We start from the raw sequence: 23,165 nt of genomic DNA, 5'->3' as shown, positions 1-23,165 counted from the left end.
GTTTTGTAAGATCCAATCCCTGTCACCCTGCAGGGCACACAGGGAGAGGATCCCCCAGAGAAAGGCCACTGACAGGAGGGCTGAGCCGGGCGGCGACATGGATGGATGTAGGAGGGGACCCTGGGCTGCGACACCCATGTGGAAGCCACTGCCTCGCTCTCCAGCACCCTGCAAGGTGGACATACTGACCTCTGTCGGTTTACGCCCCAAAGGGGCACCAGCGTGACTGGCCCAGGGCCTCAAATGCTGACAGGGACAGCTTCTGGGAGGCTTAGGGGGTGGAGCGGCCTACTCAGGAAAGGCCTGAGAAGGACAGACGCGAAGGTGTCCTGGAAGCACGAGGCCATGAGAGACCAAACACTAGGAGAGGGCCTGTTATGTGAACACCAGCCAACCCCAGGTGCGTGCCCCTCGTGTGCGTGCCTGAGGGTGCATGTGCACAGAACAAGCTAGACGCAGACCTGCCAGGGTCTTCTTGGGCGCCAAATTTCGAAAAGGGGCTCTGCCACACTTGAATGTTTTGTAAGCATCGGCCCCTGTTATCCAAAAGCGGGCCAAGCCCTGGTCTGCCTCTGAAGCTCACGGCCCTGCCATCACCACGACAACCTGCGGTGCCAGGGCACAGGTGCTGGGAACCCAGCCTCCGGCCAAGGCCCAGCCAGGGCAGCACCAGCTTGCCCAGGGCCAGGACAACTGCCTCCCTGCTGCTGGGATGGCCTGAGTGTCTCCCACTTTGGAACACTGTTGTTCTCGGAAGCCCGCTGCTGCCCAGAGCCGGAGGACAGTGTCTGTGCACATGTGGGGGTGGGGGCCATGGAAAGAGTTAGCTGAGGCCTGACATGTGACAAGTCACATCAGCAGCTCTCGAGGGCACAGAGGACAATGTCGGCACAAATGAAAGCAACAAGAACGCCACCCATCGCACTTGACAGGAGACACATGGCACCTCCCTGGGGACAGAGGACACTGGCCGGGCTGCCGCTGCCCCTCCGTGGCCAGGCCAGCGTGCGGTCGGGAGTGAGCCCCGGGAGTCACTGCCCATCTGTGTGCTCTGCAGCCCTGGAGGGAGCAGGAGCAGTTGCCCTTGTTTGTCTGTGGCAGGGCTCAGCGCAAGTAACACAGTGGGCGCCAAGGTGACCAGGCAGTGAGGTGGGCCTGGGACAGCCCGCAGCACGGCCACCTGACAGTGTGTGTGGGGGACTTGGCCTGGCTCGGACAAGCTGCCTCAGGGGTGCCCCCCACACTCCCACCCAGCCAAGCAGGAGACGCAAACACTAGCATGGTGTCCCCAAGCCCCGTCAGGGCCGGTGCTGGCTGTTCCCCTGGACGCACTTGTCCAGCAACAGTGAGCATAGGCTGTGGGGCCCACCGACGTGCCCTCCTAGCAGCAGGTGATGGCACAGCAATGACAGGTGAGCCATCTCACAGCACAGGGCAGGGAGCTCCGAGTGGCCCTGAAGGCACGGCAGGGAACAAAGTCCAGACCAGCCCCTCCCCTCTGTGCCTTCTGGCAAAGCTGGTTTGCAGGGGGCTGTGAGGACCACCTCGCAGGGGTGACGTGGGCCAGTGGCCGCTTGGGCTAGCATGGCCCCCGTCTGGTAGCCTCTCCAGCAGGAGCCTTCGGGCCCCTACTTGGGACTACTGAGGTGATGAGCACCGAGGATGACTCAGGCTTGCGGTGTTGACAACCCAGGGCAAACACCTTCCCGGGAGGAGGAGAAGTCACCAGGGACTACTGTGCCAGAAATCCGCCCCCCTCGGGCTTGCGAGGTGCCTCAGTGGCGTCAGGCTGGGTCTGTGGCCAAGCCCAGCCCACTGCCTTCTCCAAAGTCCGTGCCTCTGTCAGGGACAGAGCCTCACTGTGCCCTCCGAGCAAGCCTCACTCCATTTTCATGACGGGACCAACTTTGAGATGGGAAAGTGGCACAGAAGACCCCAGTCCCCGTTCACATGTAGACAACAGGCAACTGCAACCAACGGACTGGGAGCCACACCAACAGCCATGCCTGGAACCGCAGACCAGTGCGCCCCCAGCACCTGCCCGGCTGTCTGCTTCCTGGCCCCGTCACGCAGACATGCACCGACGGGGCCAGAGGCAGCCGACACGCAGGGGCCGTGGTCCCCTTGCCACAGCTGCGGGACTACAGGCCTGCCACTCACCTGCCTTCTGCTCCAAGGGCCCAGCACCCCGAGATCCTGATGCCAGGGTAAGCGGGGGGGCTGCTCATGGCTGGGACGCGCTGACCCGACGTGAGCAGGGGCACCTGTGTACTGCCTCAGACCTACAGCAGCCCCGGACAGCCAAGGAGCCACCTGAGTCACCCCTCCACGGCGGGTGGCACAGAGGTGAGCAGCCTGGAGGGGTCCGGGCCTGGCTGGCAGAGGCTGCGTTGCTGGGAGGAGCAGCACTCACCCCGGCCCCAGAGACCGAGGTCACAAGCATAAGACGATCAGCGGCTGGGGGCTGTGCACCCGCCTGGTATTAATAGCACTGACCCTGCTGAAGAGAACAGGCTGGCATGGCCCGGGCAGAGCGCAGGCCAGCCTCCGGTGAGAACAGCCCCTCCAGTGCGGGGGCTGGCTGAGGGCCACTGTGCACCCCTCCCCAGCAGCCTGTCCTGCCTGGGGTTGTAGAGCCAACAGCCCCCAGTGGAACAGCGAAACCTGAGGTGTCTCTTGGCCACGCAGAGCTGAATGGCAACGCTGAGCTGAGCTGGGCGTCCCAACCCTGTCCCCAAGGTGCCTCCTAGAGGCATAAACAAATCTGAAACTCTACCCACCTGCCATCTGAGAATAACTGCCCGCCCCTCCCGCTCCACAGCTGGGCTCGTGTATCCCCCAAGGCCACCCAGTGCTCAGCGCTGGGGGGGACAGAGCCGCTCTCCAGCCTAGCAGCAGGAGGGAGAGCAGGCTCAGCAAGTGTGGGTCAGCGAAAGCATCTTTCCTCAAGTGTGGAAAGGGGTTTGCGCCCACAGCTCCCCGCTGCCTCCTCCCATCCATGTCAGCTTGCCTCCTGACTCAGCTTCCAGCACTGCTCTGGGCGGGCACAGGCTCAGGGGAGAGGAAATTCCACGTGGGATTCACACACCTAAAAGGGGCCTCTCCTGGCTGCCCAGGTGAATGGGTGTCTGCGCCCCCACGAGGCACCTGGGCAGACGGGCAGGGGCTGGGCCCACGCTCAGGGGCCAGCGCTGTCCTGGGCAAGACTGCAGAGTTGATACAGGCAGTGCCAGGTCTCCACTCATGCATGACACCTGTCTGGGTTTTGGGAAGTTTGCCGGGTGAGTAAAGTGGGGCCAGAGGGGGGAGCTGGTCCACGAGGACCTGGCCCAGGGGCCCCGACGGGCTCAGGGACAGAGGTATCAGGGCAGGTGGAGGCTGGAGGGCTGGGAGGCTATAGCCCTAAAAGTGCCGAGACAGGCTCTACAGACCGGCACTGCCCCCCACCTCCCCACCCTGGAAAACCCCCTGCAGGACCCCCTTTCCCGCTGCTCGGGGCCAGCGTCCCTGCACCCACAGCTGCAGCCTCATCTCCACCTGCCTGCACCAGGACGTGGCCTGAGGAGTGCTGGTACTGCCACGGTGCTTGCTCGTGCACTGGCACGTCCCAGGCTCGTCCTCACGGGGCTGACCTTCTAGAGGGCACAAGAAACAATGCCAAGGTAGACAGACCACACCGCTGTAACATGGAAGGAGAAGCTGAGCAGTGGTCAAGGACTCCGACGGGAGCCAGCTCGGGGGCCCTTGGGGGGCAAGCGCTTGAGGAACAGGCAGAGGCCCGTAGCGTGCCAGCACCAGGGGACAGTGTGAGCAGAGGCAGTTTGAGGACAGATCCCGCGGCCTCGGGAAGTCCACACTTACTGATCTCAGGTCCTGGCTCCCTCCTCTGTCCACTGGGGACCATGACCTGAGATGACCTCTGTCTCCCCGGGCACCATGAGGGACCCAGACAGTAGCTGCCACCAACCCGTGTCTTCAGACAATGCTTTTCTCAAGAACTTAACTGGCCTTGCCCTCTCTGATCTTGGGCTAAATCAAAGATTCTTTGCAACCAGCAGGTGTCAGAGACTCAGGTCCTACTAGACCCTGACGCCCTGTGCCAGGCTCCTAGTCACTGCTCACTGGGAGGGTGTGAGCCCAGGACCCAGATGCTCCCTCTCCTGGAGGAGAGCTGTCACTGCAGGGCACCCCTTGCCCCCCATTCTCTCTCCCCCATTAAGAGGCTTCACTGGCAGCACACAGACCGTCCAGGACTCCAGGTCCGGGGCGTTTCTGCCTCCGAGTGCCCACCCGATCCCGGGGACTAGGAGCCCAGGATGCAACAACCGTTTCCTCTGGTGCCCGAAGGGGACAGTTCAGGCCTGGAAGTGAGGAGCCAGTCTTCAAGTGGGGGGGGCGGGGGGGGGCGGCCCCAACACTGCTCTGTACCGCCCCCTGGTGGCGCTGGCCCTGAGGTGGCTAGCCTCTTTCCTCTTGGCCACTTCCCTCCCCAGCCAGGGTGACAGAACGGCTGCTCCCCCACGACTTTCCCTCTTGCAAAGCCCCCACCGAAGCGTCGAATTCCCCCCAGAGTGGCCCCCCATCAGGCGGGACAGTCAGAGAGCATCACGATCGCGACGCGTGGCCTCTTAGTGGGGTGGGACAGATCCTGAGTACGTGCGAATTCCAGAACTGACCACTTTGGAGTGTAAGGCGGCCACACACTGCAGCCCGGATGCCCACGGGCCGTGTCCACTTGGGACAGAAACCAGTCAACCTCTGGTTGCAGCACGCGCTCCATGCGCCGAGCAGCGGACTTCGGCCCCACGCAAGCTAACCCACTAGCCCCTTCCCGCTGGCCTCCGGGAAGAGCGGTGCAGACGCGCAAGCTCACCTCCGGGCTCGGCCCCCAGCCCCCGCCAGGCCCCAGGGCCCCTCCCCCTGCGTCCGGGGGCACCAGCTGGCCAGACCCAGCTCGTTGGGGTCGCCTCTGACCCGTAGGGGTTGTGTGCGTGCGCAAACAGGCCGCCTCGCCCCTGCTCGCGGGCAGCGCCCCCCAGGACTGGTTGGGCTGGGACTCCGGCTCACGTGGCCGCCCTTTCCCACAGCAGACTCAAGGGGCGTGCGCGATCCCAAGCCCGTGCTCGGCCGCCGCGCCTACCGGTCTTCGCATACGGCCTCGCTCATCGCAGCCGGCCGCTCGGCCCCGTCTCCAGCCGCGGGGGACGGCGGGGGCGAACAGGGGGTGTCAGCGGAGGCCAGGGGCGCCGCCATGGAGCTCAGAGGCCTCCGCGCCGAGCGAACAGACGGGGCCGGCCGCACAGGCCGCCGGGAACTGTGGTTCGGCGCCCCGCGCCGCACACCGGCCGGCGCGCCGCGCGGACTACAAGTCCCATGAGGCCTTGAGGCCTTGCTGGCGGAGACTCGGAGTCGGTCGCGCGGCCCGTAGGGCTTCGTTCGTCCGGGAAAGGACCCCACCCCGCGCGTTACCACAAACTCAGCCGCATTCAACCCCTGGAAAAAAAATCAATAAACATTTATTTGATACAGTCATTTTTAATACATACAGTTGATGGCCCGCCCCCGCGCCACTCGGGGTCTGGAGGCAGGTACGAGGACAGGGGACAGATGGTCACAAGGCGGGCAGAGCCCGAGCTCACCGTCAAAACATCTTGCAAATAAACACTTTGTAGATAGAATATATATGTATATATATGGTTACAAGTGATAGCTGGAACCTCTCTTTCAAAATGCACTTATGTACGGAAAACTGGCATTAAAATAACCAAACCAAGAAACCCAAAGCACAGGACGTGTGGCTACCAGGCCCGCGGTGCTGGCCGAACTCCTTGAACCCCAGGGCTCCAGGGCAAGCCACCTGGGGCCCGCAGAGTGAGTACACATGGGTTCAACCCTGCCCTCCGTGAGTCAGGGCGCACCCGCTGTTTCCCTTCCCAACCACAGGAACGGGAGGTGCTGCGGCTGAGAGGGCCACTGGTCACAGCAGGAGGCACCCTCATCTGCCTTTGCACAAGCAAATAAAGTGCATCCTATTTCTGTGAAGTGACAGCCCCCAGTGGGCCCTTTCCCGTTCTCAGGGCAGGTGGGTGGGCTGGGCCAGAGGTAGATCTTCAGTAAGGGACCGGCACTGTGCCCTAGGCTTAGGTCTAGGGCAGAGTGCACGCCCACCACGCCCTGGGAGTCTGCCACTCTGGTCCCTCCCACTGAAGGTGTCGGTCAAGCCAGGCGGTTACGTGGCTGTGTTCACACCCGAGTGGGAGGTGGGCAGACCCTGCTGAGCCATCCAGGGCTCTGCTTCTTCGGAGGGCTCTGCAAACCAGCTTGCCACCGCCACTCATCAGCCACAGCGCAGGAAGCAGGGAGGGAAGAATGGGGAGGGGTCCGACCCAATAGCCACTTTTGGCAGCAGCCCCCACGCCCACTTTAAAGACAAATAAGGGGGTTAAAGTGCTAAACATCAAGTTATCCAGGACCCCACCTCTTTCCACACACCAGGGACCACCTGTGGACTTCGGGAGGTGACCTGGAAACTCACCCCCCAGCAAAAACCAGCCCCCCGCTCCCCAAGGGCCAAGTACCTGAGAGGCTGGGGCGGGCGGCTGTCCCCAGCAGAGGTGTTGAGGTCCAACCTCCTCCAGCCATTGATGACAAGGACAGAGAAAGTGTGCCTGGGGCTCCCATCAGTGCCTGTTCCGCCCTCCCCTCCCCAGGCTGCCCCTGCAGTGGCTTCCTGCTCCACCTCCACTCCATAGTGATACCCAGAACACAGGAAAGAAAGCCCTCCTGCCCCAAAGCTCTGCCCATGCCACCCCACCTTGACCTTTGACACTGGATCACACCCTTGTGCCCACGCCTCCCCCGTGATCAGATCAAGGTGTGTGTGAGTGGAGGAGTCCCCATCTCCGTACCCCCTCCCTAGCACATGAAGCCAGAGCTGCCCAGGATCAGAGCCTTCTGGCCAAAGGAAAAAGCTGAACACAAGCGGAGCTAGGACCTGGCCCCAAAGCCCCAGGGACCTGTCTCCCTACTGCAGGGCCAGGAGAGCGGAGCCCCGCTTGGAGCCCCTTCTCTCCAGGGCTGGATGAGGATGGCAGCTTGGGGGCAGCACATTGCCCAGTCAGCACTGCCTCCCTGAGCAGGGGAGGGACCCCAGGGACCCTAGCCATCCACCATCGGCACCAGGAAACCCTTAGCACCAAAATGTCAGATTGTTGTAAATTTTTTGTATAAAAAACAGAATAAAAAAAAGGTTGTTACTTGTCACAGCAACAAGACTGGCATTCACTACACACCCAGGAGACACACGCACACGGGCAAATATCAAAATTCACATCGTCCAGGATCGGCAAGGCCGAGCCCTCACCCACCCCCACCCCCCAGGGGAAAACAGCCTCCATCCAAACCCAGCAGCTCTGAGCGACCTCGTCTGGCAACGCCACAGGTGGAAGGCAGGGCCCAGGAAGGAGGACACCTCCTCCAGGTGCCTGGGACTCTAGCCTGACCCCTGCCCAAGCTGCAGACCTAGGTGTCCTTAGGGCCCCAAAGGGAGCCGAGGCAGAGCCCCAGAGCCCCCATCAACCCACTGTGACCTCAGCCAGGGCCCTCCCTGTCCTTCAGCTCTCATATCAAAAGATCACACAACCAGAAGGAAGAGACAGGTAAAAAAAGGGGGGAGGGGGCTCCCATGGGAGCTTGGCCACAGGCCAACCCAGTACAGCAGAAGGCTGCCTCCTGCAGTGGTCACTCCTCAAAGCCCCATATGCCACTGGGACCCAGGTCGACCCCAGAGCCCAGACTGACCCATCCCTAACCCGTCAGGCTGCCCCAACCCAGGCCAATGGTGTCAGCAGAACATGTGCCACTTGACCCCAACCCCAGGGTTGGCAGCCGTTCCCATGGGCCTGGAACCCCTATTCCTGCAGGCCCGCAAGTGGGAGAAGCAGAACTCTTCCCTCACCCCAAGCAGGGAGCCCAACTGGGGATGGCAAAGAGTCCCATGAGTGGGGCCGCCTCCCCCTACCATGATGGACACAGGCCAGGGGCAGGGGCCCAAGCACAGCAGGGGTCGCACAGGTGGGGGGTGCTGGAGAGGTAGAGAACAGAAGCAGGAGAACCAGAGGCAGGGAGATGGGGGAGGACTGTCAGGTCAGCACGGCAGAGGTCAGACTCAGGGTCTGTCCTGGGAGGTAGCTGGGGGTGCTGGGGTTCCAGTGTCGGGTAGAGGCGCGAGACTGCTCAGGGACCCTCATCAGGCCAGAACCAGGGGCCCCTGAGCCTTGGGCCTGAGGAAGCAGACAGGGCACGCAGCTCGCACGGCCAACAGGCATCTGGCTGCTCTGCGCCGCCCATGCGCCAAGGCCCAGGCGCAGACCGCCTCCTGCCGTCCAGGGCCCGACTCTGCCAGGCCCGTGAATGTGCCTCTAGGCTATTGCACTTCTGTTGCTGCCACTGGCCCTCCACAGAGAGCCCCAGCCCAGGTGTGCCCTGCAGCAGCCTGCACAAGAGAAGGGCCACCTTCAGAGAGGAGAGAGGGGCTGGCTGCCCCCACTGGACAGATGAATAGGCGAGGGTGGGGGATGGAGAACTGGAGGGCAGGACTCCTGGAGCTAGCTACCCTCACTCTGGACAGAGAGGGACTTGGTGGGCAGTGTGGGGACTGGGCCCCACCCACCTGCCAGCCACCATGCTCACTTCTCAGGCACCTTGCCGGCTCCCACCTTCCGGCCAGCAGAGCCCCGGGCCCCCTTGTCTCTGCCTCCCGGGAGCCAATCGTCCTGGCTGGGGGGCATCTTGGGTGCAGGCTCCTCTGGGGGTCGCTCCTTGGGCTTGCGGCCCCGCTTCTTCCCACCAGCCAGCCTCTTCTCCTCCTTCTTGGGCGCCAATGAGTCCTGGGTCCTGTGTTTGGGAGGCGGGTCTGCTGAAGTACGGAACCAGTTCTGAGAACAGAAAAGTAGCGATGGAGACCCTGAGGCAGGAGGCTGCTGAGCAGCAGGGCCAGGCCCGCCACGGAGCCAAGGTGGCTGGCAGCAGGGTACCCACCCAAAGAGGGACACCCAAGCTTCTGGGCTCTCCCAGAGAAGCCAAGAACCACTCTAAAGAGAAACTGCCACATCTGTCAATGTAGGCCACTCGGCTCAATGACCACTCTGCCCCAGCCTGATGCCTCCATGGGCGAACACCCCGCCCTGGAACCTTCCGCGCCCCGCCCTGCCCACCTCTGCGTGGGCCTTGAGGATGTGGTACTTGACGCCACTCTCGGAGCTGAACTCCTTTGCACACAGCAGGCAGCAGTACTTCCCCACCAGATGGTCCCCCTGCAAGACACCGGCATTCAGCCCCCAGATGTGGGACCCCAGAGTGACCCTGTGGGGACCAGAAGGACCCAGCCCCAGCCAGGACCCCCACCGCCATGACAGGGTAGGCAGCCATAGCTTATCTGGATGGGTGTCCAATGGGTGGGTTTCAGGGACCCATGAGAGTGGGAAGAGGCAGGCACCCAGGGGAAAAGGATCACCCCCATTGCAGAGGGCCCCTCACCCCAAGACCAGGTCAGCATGTCCACTTGTACCCACGCTGATGAGCCCCCATGGGCAGGACAACGCGAGACTGACCAACTCGTGGCTAAGGCTAGGGGATGGCAAAGTGTACTGGGCTGGGTTGGCTATCGGGCACGGGGTAGGGTCTCATGCCCAATGTGCGGGAGTCCCGGGAACTGACCTTGCTGCAGCTGGCAAGATGGGCCTTGAGACCGGACACGCTGGAGTAAATGGCTTCGCAGCACTGGGGGCAGGAGACAGTCAGGGGGGAGGACCTCCAGCGGTGCCCCACACAACTGTACAGCCCGTGGCCCAGCCGGGGACTCTGGGCAAGCGCCGGGGCCTGACCCCAGGCGCCTTGGGGTATGGGCAGGCTGGGCCTCGAGGGCTGAGGTTGAGGCCTTTCTGCCAACAGGGTTCCGTCTGAGGACCCTCCAGGAGCCCAGGGGTCACAAGTAGGCTGGTCACTGGGAAGGTTCCCACCCAGGGCCACACCTGGGCTCTCTGTCCCTAAGTCCCAGTGCCCCCACACCCGCCCCACCAGCCCACCCCAGCTCACGTCATTGGGGCAGTTGACGTGACCTCTCTCCTTGACTTCATTCTTCCACGCCTCCAGCAGCTGGGGGTTGAGCGTGGGGAGGCCTGGCCGAGTGTAGTTGAGCTGTAAAAACGCAGGCACCAGGGTGAGCACGGGCGACTGGGCTGGAGCTGAGCCTGGATTCCCCCAGCTGCTCTAAGGAGGCCCCCGACTGTGCCTCCCCGCACAGACACGTGACCCTGGGGAGGTGGGCCGGTGGGCCAGGTCACAGGGGCCCATGCTGAGGTCCGTCCTCTGCGACTGGGCGGCTCACCCGTGCAGTCTCGGGAACCAGGTCGTCCTTCATCTGCCTCTTGGTCCAGTCTCGGGCCAGCTCGTCCTCCGCAATCTCCTGCAGGTGGAACACAGCCACCTGGGCCGAGGTGCGGCGGACGCGGCCACTGGGGGTCCGCTCCACACCCAGCAGGTCCTCGGCCTCAGCGGGCTTGTCCTCGGGCTCCTCAGGGGGCTGTGGGGGGAGGAAATCTGGGTGAGCGGCAGGAGCCACACGGCAAGTGAGTGTGCGGGGGACATGAGAAGCGGGGCGCCAAGGCTCACCCCCCCACGCACATGGCCCACAGTGGGAGGAAGAGACACATGGACACCAGCGCTCGGTGCCTGGGGAGAGCAGGCCCGGCCACTCACCGGGGCCGTGTGCTCCGAGCGCACGTGGTAGTCGTGGCCGGCCTTGGAGCGGTAGGTCTTCCCGCAGTGGACGCAGGGGAAGGAGGGGCTGTCCACCTCACAGGGCGGCCTCCCACAGCGTCGCCGGTGGTACTGGTAACCCATGAGGCTAGAGAAGGCGGCCCCACAGCCCTGGAGGTCAGGGGCCAGTAAGTGGCCAGCAGGGACGGTGCCGGGCCGCCCCCCACGTACCCACCCCTGCGCTGCCCACTGACCTCCTGGGGGCAGCGCAGCCTCCCCATCTGCTTGAGCACCTTGCGCAGCCTCTCCCGCTCCTCCTGCTCGCTGCCCTCGGAGGCCCCGGAGGCACAGGGCTGGGGGGCAGGCCCAGCCTCAGTGCCCCCGCCACCAAGGGCCCCTGCCCCTGCCCATGTCCAAGGTCAGGCCTGGGGCCACTAGGCTCTGCCACAGTGTGGTATGAAAGGTCAGCGGTTGGGGCTGGGCGGGTGGGGTGGCATGGAGTGGGCGGCCAGGGGTCAGGGGTCAATGGTCAGAGCTGGGCGGCAGCTGGGCCCAGTGGCGTACCTTGGCGCTGTGCTCAGCCATGGTGTGATAGTTGAGGCCGGCTTTTGACTTGAACTGCTTCCGGCAGTGCTGGCACTTGAGTGCATCCTGCAGCTGCGGACATGGCCCTGCCCGTGAGAAGCTGGACCTGGGCACCACCCCTCCCAGCAGTCCCAGGCAGCCTTACCTTCTGGCAAACCTCCATATGCTTCTTGAGCCCCACGAGGGTCTTTCGGGCGACCACCCTGCAGGTGGGGCAGACAGCCTGTCCCCGTTCATGGATGGCCCTCTGCCACTGCTCCTCAGGGCCACCTGGGGGGCAGGGCCAGGGCCTCAGGGGCTGGTGGGGGCTCCCAGCACCCTGGACGCCAAGCACAGGACCCAGGGTCCATGCCCAGCCCCCCATCTGTGTGCTACAGGGCGTGCCCCACAGTTGAGACCTGGCCTGGGCCCCAGCACACAGCAGCCCCCACCTGGGGCCGGGTGGGCCACAGGGGCCGGGACCTCCTTGATGACGGTGCTGGCAGGGGCCGGCACCTTCTTCCGGACGTCCTCAGCGCTTGGGCCCTCCTGCTTCTTGGTGCGGTAGCCGCGGGATTTATCTTCAGCCTTGGCCAGGCCTGTGAGCACACGTGAGGAGGTGCAGGTGTGGGCCCAGGGCACAGGCACGCTGCACCAGCCCAGCCCCACAGGCGCCCGGCCAGCTGGGGCCTCACCTTTGAGTCCAAAGGTTCCTGAAATAGATGGCTGCTCCCCTGTAAACTTCTTGGGTGTTTTCTGTTTCCTTCCTGACTCGGGGGAGAGAAAATGGGGACCGAGATTCTGGTCAAATAACCATCAGGAGGCTGGCCACTGCCCACCCCCCAGCCATCTGCCCCCCCGCTCTCCTCTTACTGTGCTTTGTACGCTCCGCTCCCTCCTCAGGTGGGGACACAGGGCCTGTGGCCCTCAGCACCTCCTTGCCCCCCAAAGGCCTGTTGCCCAGAGAAAGGGGGCCACTGCTGGAGCCTGCGCTCAGCTGGAAGGCCGAGCTCTGGCCCGTGGTGGACGGCCCATACTCCCCGTTCTCTGGCCTCGCCTGCTTGGGTGGGATGGGGCAGGTGTCCAGGCTGTCTGCAGCCCTGCAGGGAGCAGGGAGGTGAGGGGCAGGAAGGCGCACTCGGAGCCCTGTGACCCCAGGCTGCAGCTGGGGATCACCCAAACCCCCAGCCGGGAAGGAGCCCCCATACCTTTTCTTACCACTGCCCCTTCCCGCGGCTCGAGGAGTTTTGTTCTCAGACTTGGTCAGCAGCACCATTTTGCAGGACGGTGTGTGTCTGCTGATGGCTATGGGTCTGCTGACGGTCACCAGCTTGCTGACCACAATGGGCCTGCTGACCGGCACTGACTTGGTGACTGGCACAGGTTTGGTAACTGTCACAAGTTTTGTCATCGGTACCGGTTTGTTTGCAGTCACCGGTTTGGTGACTGGCACCAGCTTGCTGACTGTCACTGGCTTGGTGGTCGGCACAGACTTGGTGACCGGTATGGGCTTGGTGACTGGCACAGGCCTGCTGACCGACACTGGCTTGGTGACCGGCACAGGCCTGCTGACCGTCACTGGCTTGCTGATGCCAATGGGTTTGCTGACTCCCACGGGTTTGCCAATAGTGACAGGTTTGCTCACTCCAATGGGCTTGCTAACTCCAACGGGCCGGCTGATGGTGACTGGCCGGCTGACCGGCCCAGGCTTTGGGGCGGGCAGGGGCCGATCCATGTGGTTCCAGATCTGATGCTTCTCCAGCTGGGTCTTGGAGGTGAAGGCGGCCTCACAGAAGGGGCATGGGAAAGTCAGCCTTTCTGAGATAGCACCCTGAGTGGAGAGGGCAGGCGTGGGGTGGGCCGCCCGGGCCGCTGCCTGGACACACCCCAGCAGCTAGGCAGAGCAGGCTCAGGCCTCGTGCTCCCCAACCCGCAGCCCCTTACCCCTCGGCACCGCTGGTAATGGTACTTGAGCCCGTAGATGCTGGGAAACTCCAGCCAGCACCCCGAGTTTGGACACTTCACCCTCGAGTGCGCCTTGAATTCGTCTTTCCACTGGTTCATCAGGGAGAGCTGGGCGTGGGAAAGGCCGGCTGCTGACCCCTCAGCCGCGCAAGCCTCTGCCAACCCGAGCCCCGGACTCAGCACCCTGCCCAGGCCTGTGGGGCAGAGGGGCTACAGGAGCCCTGGGACCTCGGGAATGCACCCCAAGCAGCAAGGGAGCACTAGACCTGTTCTAGAGGCCTCACGGACGTGGTCAGCTAGGCCCAGGCCACACACGAAGGCCTGAAGCACAGACTGGCCCGCTGATATGGGCCGAGAGCATGCTGCTGGACGTGTGGAAGGCAAGTAGAGGCAGGGCAGTGGCCTCAACAGGCCGACCCCACATGAGCCCACCCTGCCCTCAGGCAGCTCACGGGAATGTCACGGAGGGCCTGGTTCTCAGCTTTCGGACGCCCCTTTTTCTTTCCTTCCGTCCTGTCGCTGGCTGGACTTTCCGGGTCAAAGCAGAGTGGGGCCTGGCTGGGCACTATCTGCCCACCCCGGGCCACCGGCAGCCCTGCAGTACACGACACAGAAGGCTGGTCAGACCTGGAGTGAGCCTTGCTATCCCCACCGCAAAGGCTTGAGGGCAGAAGGACACAGGACAAGAATCCAGGGCCCCTGGCTGCTCCTGCCCTGGGAAGGCTCTCAGGAGCCCAAGTGGCCCACCTGGCACCCAGGAGCTGGACGTCTGGGGAGGTGGCCCACACCCAGCACTAGCTGACCATGACAGCTTAGAGTTGACCTTGGCCTGACCCCCTTACCCAGCTTCGGCGGGTCGTGCCGCACAGGAAGTCGGACCTCATTCCGGCTGCCCTCTTTCCCAGGCCCACTCTTGCTGGACCCCGGGAGCCGGCGGCCGCCTCCAACACCGAAGGGATCGGTCATTGCTGCAGAGCAAGTGGACAGACCTGTGAGGCCCACCAGGGCCCACTCGGGACTTGAAATGGCTGCCCTTATACCCCACCCCCAGACAGGCCTGCTCTCTGGCCACGGGCAGGGGGGCTTGTCTGCTGTGCTCTTGGTCACAGGGAAGTCAGGTGACAGGGGGCTTCTGGTTTAGGAGAGGGGCCAGATGACCCTGGAGACACCATCAGCTTGGAAGGATCCAACCCTGTAGTGAGACCCTCACCAGGTCTGATGGGCTCCCTCCCTCCCTAGACAGAGTCCCAGATGTGCCGTGAACCACACACCTCACACCTGGAGCTGGGCTGGGGGCCCCAGGAGAGGTGGAGTGCTCAGGCGGAAGGATCCCTCCTGGGGGCCAATTACGACACCAGTATGGCTATGGGCCTGGCACCTCGGGACACCTTCCTGCACAGACCCAAGGCAATGCCACACTACCAAGGCGGGTGCCCCTGGATCCTTCTCCCCAGGACACACATGGAAGATAGCCAATGTGGGTGCTGAGGGCTCCTGCCCACTCCCCAAAGGCATGCACCCCCGGGTGGGGGGCAGACCAAGCACTGTGGACCGTGTGGCACCTGGTTCTGGTCCTCACGGCAGTGCAGCCATCCTACCTGACTTTTCTCGGCCTGTACCAGCCGCGGCCCCTCCACCCAGATGGAGTCCTCGTGCTGGGCCTCTCAGCCACCCTCCACCTGACTCGCCTCCTTACCTCCAACTCCCAGAACCTCTCTGTTCCCCACCTACAGGCCCACCAGCACCACTCCTGAGCACCACAGTGGACAGCACCACTGTCCATTGGCCACCAGCCACAGGGAACACCCACTAGCTGAGGCTGGACCTCCATGGACCGGAGAGCTGGAGGGACTCTGTTGGGTCCTCCCACAGGGACACCGAAGCCACAGAAGAGAGTGGGACTTGGGGGTGCGGATTGTGTGGGCAAGTGACCCCGCCCCTGGAAGTTTCTAACTAACTTAGATCAGAGGATGGGAAGGGGCTGCTGTGCCTAAGAGGGTACAGAAACTATCTGGGCAGGATGAAGTCAGAGGTCAAGACAGTCACTGCCCATTGGGGGGGGGCATATCCTGGGCCTGGAGGGAGGTATGTATGGGTCTGGATAGGTCTGTACTAACTTCTGTGGAAGTCCTCACACTGCAACTTCCAAAGGAGATGAGCCACCATCAGTCAGTCACCCCAGACCCATGATGACCCCAGCAGCCTGGGGTGCGAGTACCTGCCGGGACCCCACTTTCCAGTCTTTCTCCAGCTTGGGTGGAGATTTCAGAGTTGGGGGGCCTGGGGCCAGGGCTGGCTTAGGAAGCAGAGACCCTCCTTCCATGCAGGGCCTATGAGTCTGGCACCAGGAGAAAGGGCTTCCGCCCTCCTGGAGGGCCCAGCAGAGACGAAGAAGTGGGACCCTCACGGAGGTAGGGGGCGCCGCGCCCTGACCGCAGGCGACGCTGGCAGCAGGACCACCGCCAAGGCCGCAGGGCCCTGGACCCCGGCTCAGGCCCGGGAGTGCAGAGGAAGCCAGCCAGAGGATGCACACCTGGAGGCTGGCCTCGCCACCCACCTGTCACCTGCGGCCGGGGTGCGGGCCGGGCCTGGCCCCGGAAGGGCCGATCGCGGGCGCCTGGGGAAGGGGGGGCGAAGGCAGTGAACCAAAATGGCGACTTTTTCTGGAGAAGGAGGAGGCAGGAACCTGGCGCCGGCGCGGGGCGCGGGGCGCGGCGCAGGGGGTCCAGACGCGGCGGGGGACGGCGGGCGGGGGCTCCCGCGCGGTGCCCCCGACCTGCGTGCGGGGTCAGGGTCGGGGGCGCGGCCAGCGCAGGGGCTGCTCCGGGGTCGAAGCCGGGGGCGCGGCCGGGCGCTTACCTGCGGCGCCCAGCGGGACGGCGGCGGGGCGGGGGCCGGGGCCCGGCCGGGGCCGGACAGGGGCGCGGGGCGCAGGGTCCGGGCGGCGCAGGCTGCGCGCCGCGCTGCGCACATGCGCGCTCCCGCCCCTCCCACCTTTGACAGTTTTACTGTGGGGGGGAGGGGAGGGGGCGAACTCTCGCGGTATTCCTGCGGCCGCTCCGCTACGGGGAGGGACGGGTCGGGGGGAGGGGGCCCGTCGGGCTAGCCGGCTTTCCGGACTCTCGGGTCCATCACATGCATCCGCCAGGCCTCCAGTGAGTTATGTGGCCCATAGGGCCGGAGGCCTTTTTCAGGCAGTTGGGTAAACTGAGGCACCATAGGGGCGCAGTGTACTGCCCAAAACCCAGCGCGCTCTGGTTGAAGTTGCCGGACTCCTCTACGTCCTGGCCCTGGGAAGGTGTGGCCACCGCCCTCCCAGACCCTGAACCCCTGACCCTTGGGGGTCTTCTGCCTGAAAAGCAGAGTCCGGCTTCTCTTCCAGCTCCCCTTGTGACACCTCTGCCTGTGGCCATCCTCTGAGGCTCGCTGGCAGGCCTTTATTGGGGTTACCACCTTTGGAGCAGCCTCTGTCAGCTTTGGTGGTGGTGGTGGTGGGGGGTGTTCCTAGACCAGCGCCTAGTCTCTTGCTCCTCTTTGCCCCAGAACCTGGTCTTCTGCAAGGACACTGGTATCAGATCTGAGGTGATGGGTACCGACTCCACCAGGACTTGGGAACGAACGGGGAAGGGGTGGCAGTGGGGAAGCAGAGTTACAGGCTGCACCTCCTTCCTGGGGCCCTTCCCACCGCTATCCTTACACTGCACCCACCTGCACTCCCACCCCTCTGTCCACATAGGGACAGGCTCGGGTTCCACTGCTGGTGTGCAGGGCACAAAAGATGTCGCAGATTTGGGGTCTGCCTCTTCTCACAGGGACCCTTGGGATCCACTCTCGATGCCAGCACAAAGTGCTCACACAGAAGCAAGGTGGAGGCCCTTTGTGGAGGGGTCAGTCAGTCAGTCCTTCTCTTGGAAATCAGAGCCAGAGAGAGGTCTGTGTGACCTCAGGAGGAAGAAGGAATGTCCCTCTGTCATTGACTGGGCCCACCCTGAGGACAGGACACTCAGGATTTCAGGAGGGGTCAGTGTTTGTGCCCTGAGGTGCATCCAGTTTTGTCAGCATTCCCCATGTAAGTCTGCATGTCTGTGTGTGTGCCATGTCAATGTCGGTGGGTTTGTGTCCGAGTGACCATGTATGTCAGGTGGCATCCTGTTTGAACATCAGTGTCACAGTATGTCTGTATCCTGTACTAGGTGGCAAGATGCCTGTCTGTAATGTCAGTACCCAGGTGACTGGACATAGGGCATGGGGGTGTGTCTGGATCTCGCAGACGTGTCCAGGCTGCAGCATGTCTGGAGGTCAGGGCGTCATGCAATATCATGTGTTTGTATACAGGGTGTGCAAGGCCCCATGTGTTTCTGTATGTTAGGTGGTCATTGTGTGTCTGGGATGCTGTGTTGGGGTGTGTTGTTGTGGGTGTGGATACTGGTGTCATTGTCTCTGAGTGTTGGTATCTGTGTTCAGACTGCAGTGGTTGGTTTATGCCTCTGTTACTATCTGTGTGTCTGGCTGCTGCCTGGGTACATGTCAGGGCATGTGCTATGACCTGTATATTCCTATGTCAGGGCACTGCCCTGTGGGGGGCTCCAATGGGGGGGTCCCCAAAAGGCAGCCGCATCAAATCCCTGGAACCTATGAATAACCTTATTTGGAAAAAGGGTGTTTGCAGATGTGATTGAGTTAAGGACCTGGAAATTAGATCGTCCTGGATTATCCGGGTGGCGCCTAAATCCAGTGGTAAGTGTCCTTATAAAAGGGAGGTTTGGGAGATCAGAGGTGATGTGACCACATGGTCCAGGTGTCTGTGAACCCAGGAATTTCCAGGCAGCCACCAGAGTTGGGAGAGCAAAGGAAAGTTCTCTCCCGAGCCCGGGAGGAGCAGGCCCTGATGCATTTCAGATGTGTGGCCTGCAGAACTGTGAGAGGAGTTTGTTGTGTTAGCCTCTCAGTTGTCATCATTTGTTATGGCAGAGCCAGGAACCTATCACACCTGTGTGCCTCTGAGTGCCGTCCACCAGCCCGAGCCCAGTTCCAGCCTTTGCCTTCGGTTCCCCCACGCCTGGCATAAACAGGCACCCTGCCAGGATGCGACATCACTGCCCCCTGGTGGTCAGGGCTGGGGGCAGCTGGGCTGGGAACCCCCTCATCCCAGACCCAGGGCGGTGCCCACCCCCACACTCCCTGATGACTTCAGCTGGGCACCACACTGGGGCACTTGAGAACCAGGTTTATTTCTGGTCTTTTTATCAGAATATAAAAAGTGAACACAAAACAAAGACGACAGGACAGGAGCTTGGGGATGGGGCGTTAGGGAAGCAAGACAAAGGAAGGAGAAGGGAGGCAGAGATGGGAAGGGCCCTCTGGGAAGGGCGCCATTGTGATGGCACAAGGTGGACAGGGACACTCAGGGCAGCCAGACAGGACAAGGGGCCTTCCCATGGGGGTACATACAGGATGGGGGGGCACCAGGCCAATTGTCCAAATTCCACACGTGACATGCACCAACCAACCTCCTCTCTGGAAGCCAGCACAGGGAACAGAGCGGGGCAGGGTGCTCAGCCTGGTCTGCACCCCCCCCATCTGAGGTTTTCAGAGCCCCCCAGGGGAGTGGGAGGGCAGAGAAACAAGAGGGACAAGGCAGCAGGACAGCCCTCACTGTCCCCTCTGCTGGGCAGCACCAGCCCCAAACCTCAGCCCTTGGGGCCAGGAGGGAGTGGTTATTCAGGTGCCTGCTGGGTCTCTGGTGGGGGTGGGGGGGCGCAGCCATAGCCCTCAGGACAGTCTCTTTGTGATCTGGATTTCCCCGGGAATACCCGCCCATTCCTCTGTCTCCATAGTGGTCTCCATGACCCTGAGAGGAGGGTAACTTTCCCAAACCTCAGGCCAGGACACTGCTGAGCCCAGTGCTGGGCGCCAGGTAGGGGGCCCTATCGTGCCATGTTAGTTCTCGGGCGCTTGGGCAATCCCGGACCTGCCTCACCTCAGTTGCAGTGAATAGATGGGGGCATGGTGAGGGGGAGGGTGCCTGGCCAGATGGACACTGATGACCATCATCTGGGCAGTGAGTTGAGCCTGTCTGGCAGGGTCAGGGGCTGGGCACAGGGAGCGTTGGCAGTTTATCCCACCTCTGTGGGCAGTTCTCTAGGTGCTGGAGGAGGGTGTTGAACTGGACAAGTGGGTAGACAGACAGACCTCTCATCCTGGGAGAGGGAAGGATGCCCCAAGGAAACGTGACTCAGCCAGCAATGGGGGACAGACGTCAACATGGGTGAAGGGAATATAAATAATCACTCCTTGGGAGTTTGGGGACCATCCAAACCCCACTCTGGCCCCAGGTGGCTGCCCCACATGCTGCCAGCAGCACCAGGGGTGGGCCTTGGTTCAGGTCCTGGGAGAAGGGGCCACACTCAAGTAGCCTCCACGCACCCGACCCTAGGCATAGCCCAGAGTGCACAACCACAGGTGGCTGGACGGGCAAATCTGGTCACACCTGTCCATTGGGCCCGGCTCGGCCCCTGGGGATGCCTGCAGGGTCCAAGAGGGGCTGCATGGCCAGCTCTGCCTCGTCCTTGCCATGGGCTCCGGTCACAGTGCTGGGGTCTGGGATTCAGGCCTCAGGCAGCAGCTAAGACATGTTTCCGAAGGAAGCTATGGGTGGAAGGGGTGAGGAGTGGGGGTCTCTGGCATCGTCCCCTCTGCCATGGGCTCAGGATGGCCCTTACTGGGGTCCCACAGCAGAGTCCAGCCACCCACCCTACACTCAGGGCCTCCAGCCCCGCCCCCCGCCCCCTCTCGCCTCCCCCGCCTCTAAGGCACTCCTGGCTCCTCCCACTGACCTTGGCTGAGCAGCTGCAGGCTCCGCCCCTCTTCGCGCACCTGCAGGCGCAGCACCTGCTGCAGTACCTCCTGCCGCTGCGCCTCCTGCGCCAGCCCCATGCGCTGCAGCTTCTCTGCGTTCAGCCTCAGCAGCGCCCGGCCTGGGGGCAGGGAGAGGGGCGGGGCCGAAGTCAACTTCCGGTGGGCAATCGAAGCCAAGGCACGGGGGGAGGGGGCCGAGACTCAGAGACAGAGAGGGAGACTGAGGAAATGGGGGGAGGGACGCAGAGACACATAGATGCAGAGAGACGGGGGGGGGGCAGGAGGGGGATGGGGGGAAAGGGAGGAGGAGAGAGAGGAAATGGGCAGGGAGACAGACACACCGATGCGGAGAGGCAGGCAGGGAGAGGCAGAGGAAAGCCATATGAAGACACAGAGAGGCTGGGAGACACAGTGGCAGGTTCCGCAGAGACAAAGACCGGAGGAGAGGCTGACTCAGGAGGAAACAGGAGAGGGTAGGAAGAGGAGAAAGGACAAGCTCTCCTGGGATCCCTGTGCCCCCAGCCCCATAGCCCCCAGCCCCACAGCACCGGTAATGGCGTGCTGGGAGAAGGCCTCCACGTAGACGAGGTAGTTGTGGGGACAGTGCTTCTTGAGCCACTTGCAGACGTCCTGCTGACTCCACAGGACCACAGGCCTCGTCAGTCCACCCAATGAGGGACTCGTGTGGTACAGGCCACAGTGGTCAGAGTACAGCCAGCCCTGTAAGGGAGAGGGGCAGCAGATAGAACGAGGTGGTGGGGAGGGCAGGGGCTGAGACGGGTACGGTGGCTGGGTACCTGGGGGGTCTCTGTGCCAGGCTGCTGCAGGAGCTTGACTGGCCGGCCACCTGCTGCCCTCTGACTTCGTGAATCATGCCACGTGAGGCTGGTGCCTGGTGTCCTAGGCAGGTGGCAGGGGATGCTCTCGGTGGACACCGTGTGCTCCAGGAGGGTCCGGCAGAAGCTGAAGTGGGCAGTGGCTGTGGAGGAGGGGTGCCTGGTCAGAGTGGTCAGGGGCCCAGCCAGAGGCTCCCCTCGTCCCTCAGCCCACCTCCCCTCCACTGAGGAAGGAGCCACTTTCCCAAATGCGGAAGGAAGTGTCGAGAGCTGTCTTGAGGGCCCCACCCAGCCCAAAGCTGAAGAACTGGAACGCCTGTACCCTCCAAGTCCACAGTACACGTTCTGGGGAGCCAAATGGATTCTGAGAGCAGACGCCCACGGGGGAGCCTAAGACTTACAGTCAGAGGTAGGGCTCTCCTGGGACAGCCCTCAGCTCACTCTTGCCTTGGGCTGGCACATGCCACACCGAACCAGGGTGCACACACAGGCCCTACCTATGAGGAAACACTGGACCGGTGTCCTGGGAGGCCCGTATGGTGAGGAGACCCCCTGGGTGCACTGCAGGCCTTTTGCCACAGACTGTGCCATCTCTGCAGCCATCCTGGCCACGTGAGGTTTGGCCCTGCCCAGCTGTGCTCACTGGTTGTGACTCATGGACAAGAAGCCTAAACTCTGGGCAAGCCAGCACCGGGATTCCTGCTCCCCCACCTACCACAGGGTTGCCAACCCAGGGTGACGGCTGTGCATGGTGGCTCTGCAGCCGCCATGGGCTGCTCAGCACAGGCCCACAGGCTGCAGCCACGTGCTCAGGGACCCCTAGTGACACCTGGCGCTCTCTTCCCATACCAACTTCATTACACTCGTCAACACTTTGGTTTTCTCATCATTTCTGGGCTGGCTGCTGACCTGAGTGGGGGAGGAGCAGTCGCCTGTTCACTGCCCCTCCCGAGACCTTGCACAGGTCCTGGTGCAAAGGAGGTGCCCAGAAGCATTGTGATGAATGAACGGATGGACGAAGGTTCTGTGTGATGTGCATCTTTACAGCATCCAGGTCCTGACTCAGCAGGGAGACCTTCCCTCCCACGGACACAGCCCCCCACCCCTAGGGCAGGATTTGGCCCTGTGCCCAGATCTCAGTAATGGGGGAAATTCCCATCTTGCTCCCCTCCTTCCACCGCATTCCTGCAACTTTCCACTATCAGAAAACCACAGGTGACTCTAAATTTGAGGTCTAGGGTCAGACTGAGAGTGTGGCCGCCGCCTCGAGGTGGCTTCTGGTACCGTGGGAAAAGAATTAAAGCCGAGACCTTTCAGGGAACAGGCCCTGGGGTCGCATGGCCTCGCCTCGCCAGGGCCAGGCCTGGGTAAACCAGTCCGACACCTCCGTGGGCGTCGCACCTGTCCCGGGTCAACGGGACCCGCCCATTTCCTGCCCGCGCTGGGGGGAGGGATCTCTGTGGGTACGTCCGTCCTTCCCTCCCTCCCTCTCAGCCCCAACGTCGTAATTCCCGTAGAAAATGGGGTGGGGGCGCACGATCACGGCTGTGGCCCCGGCCCCTTCTTCGCTCCAACGCAAAGGCTGGGAGGGTTTTCTCCGCGCGCGGAAAAAAAAGGTGACCGCACGGTGGTGCGAGCTTGGGGACAGAAGCCCCGGCCGGTCACCTCCCCCAAGCCAAGGGTGCGCTGATCCCCAAGGCCTGAGGCCGCCCCACCTCGCCCCCAGCGCAGCACAAAGACACAAGGGACCCCAGATCCGTCAGGACGCGCCCCCTTCTCTGTCCACTGCCGCAGCTCAAGTCCTCCAGGTCCCGCCCCCGTCCCTCTCGGTTCCCAAGCCCCCAGCCCACGATATCCCTGCGCCCGGATTCAGCCCGGCTCACCGTCCACATCCCGGCGCTCCCCGAAGCCGGCGCGCACAGCCCCGGCGCGGCCTCGCGGGGGGCTCAGCTTGGTCCTCAGCTCCGTGAACATGGGGCCCGCGGGGCCCGTGCCCGTGCACACGCCCCTCGCCGGGCGCAGGGCGGCCCGTGTGGCCGGCGGGGAACGCGCGCCACCGCCCCGTCCCAGCCGGCCCCGCGCCGGAGCCGGTCCCCGCGCCCGGCGAGTCTGCGCGGCGAGGCACCTGCCGCTGAGCCCTGAGAGCTGGGCGCGCTCCGGGAGCTCCGAGGTGTGTCGGCGGCG

At 63.2% G+C, this 23,165-nt stretch overlaps 2 protein-coding genes and 1 long non-coding RNA gene across 22 annotated transcripts in view; 1 reads left to right on the top strand and 2 right to left on the bottom strand.

Annotated features, from left to right (window-relative positions):
* The window catches only part of UCKL1 (uridine-cytidine kinase 1 like 1), a 10,978-nt gene extending 5,680 nt beyond the window's left edge, over positions 1-5,298 (bottom strand). For 9 of the 15 annotated variants that reach the window (XM_019753428.3, XM_019753427.3, XM_019753432.3 and 6 more), the window contains exon 1: positions 5,141-5,298. In XM_019753428.3, the coding sequence (XP_019608987.2) occupies positions 5,141-5,253 (113 nt within the window). In that variant the 5' untranslated portion in view covers positions 5,254-5,298. Of the gene's footprint in view, positions 1-2,160; positions 3,413-5,140 lie in introns of those variants that run through there. The other 6 variants (XM_019753433.3, XM_019753431.3, XM_074317974.2 and 3 more) reach the window with 1 other exon arrangement.
* LOC141568269 (uncharacterized) lies at positions 4,234-5,532 on the top strand. Its single transcript, XR_012491376.2, has 2 exons — positions 4,234-4,367; positions 4,494-5,532. It is a non-coding gene; the product is annotated as an uncharacterized LOC141568269 (long non-coding RNA).
* Positions 5,495-23,165, bottom strand: LOC109459160 (sterile alpha motif domain-containing protein 10). 6 transcript variants are annotated; one of them, XM_088789012.1, is made up of 21 exons: positions 22,865-23,151; positions 20,943-21,124; positions 20,694-20,865; positions 20,124-20,264; positions 14,130-14,255; positions 13,740-13,882; positions 13,267-13,395; positions 12,531-13,153; positions 12,196-12,422; positions 12,018-12,089; positions 11,775-11,921; positions 11,489-11,613; positions 11,323-11,415; positions 11,013-11,111; positions 10,759-10,929; positions 10,388-10,582; positions 10,096-10,197; positions 9,718-9,780; positions 9,216-9,314; positions 8,692-8,936; positions 5,495-5,664 (listed from the first exon to the last, which is right to left on the bottom strand). In XM_088789012.1, exons 1-21 carry the CDS (start codon positions 22,953-22,955, stop codon positions 5,517-5,519), a joined length of 3,393 nt encoding a protein of 1,130 aa, XP_088645138.1. In that variant the 5' UTR covers positions 22,956-23,151; the 3' UTR covers positions 5,495-5,516. The 6 variants fall into 6 exon arrangements, with proteins under 6 accessions (XP_088645138.1, XP_074174068.1, XP_074174067.1 ...); XM_074317967.2 differs by lacking the exons at positions 20,124-20,264; positions 20,694-20,865; positions 20,943-21,124; positions 22,865-23,151 and adding exons at positions 15,845-15,904; positions 16,147-16,272 and having other exon boundaries at positions 5,495-8,494; XM_074317966.2 differs by lacking the exons at positions 20,124-20,264; positions 20,694-20,865; positions 20,943-21,124; positions 22,865-23,151 and adding an exon at positions 16,147-16,290 and having other exon boundaries at positions 5,495-8,494.

Source organism: Rhinolophus sinicus, chromosome 13 (genome assembly GCF_057876585.1).
Source record: "Rhinolophus sinicus isolate RSI-liver-muscle chromosome 13, RSI-T2T, whole genome shotgun sequence".
NCBI classification, from domain to species: domain Eukaryota; kingdom Metazoa; phylum Chordata; class Mammalia; order Chiroptera; family Rhinolophidae; genus Rhinolophus; species Rhinolophus sinicus.
This window is presented reverse-complemented; position numbering and strand designations above follow the sequence as displayed.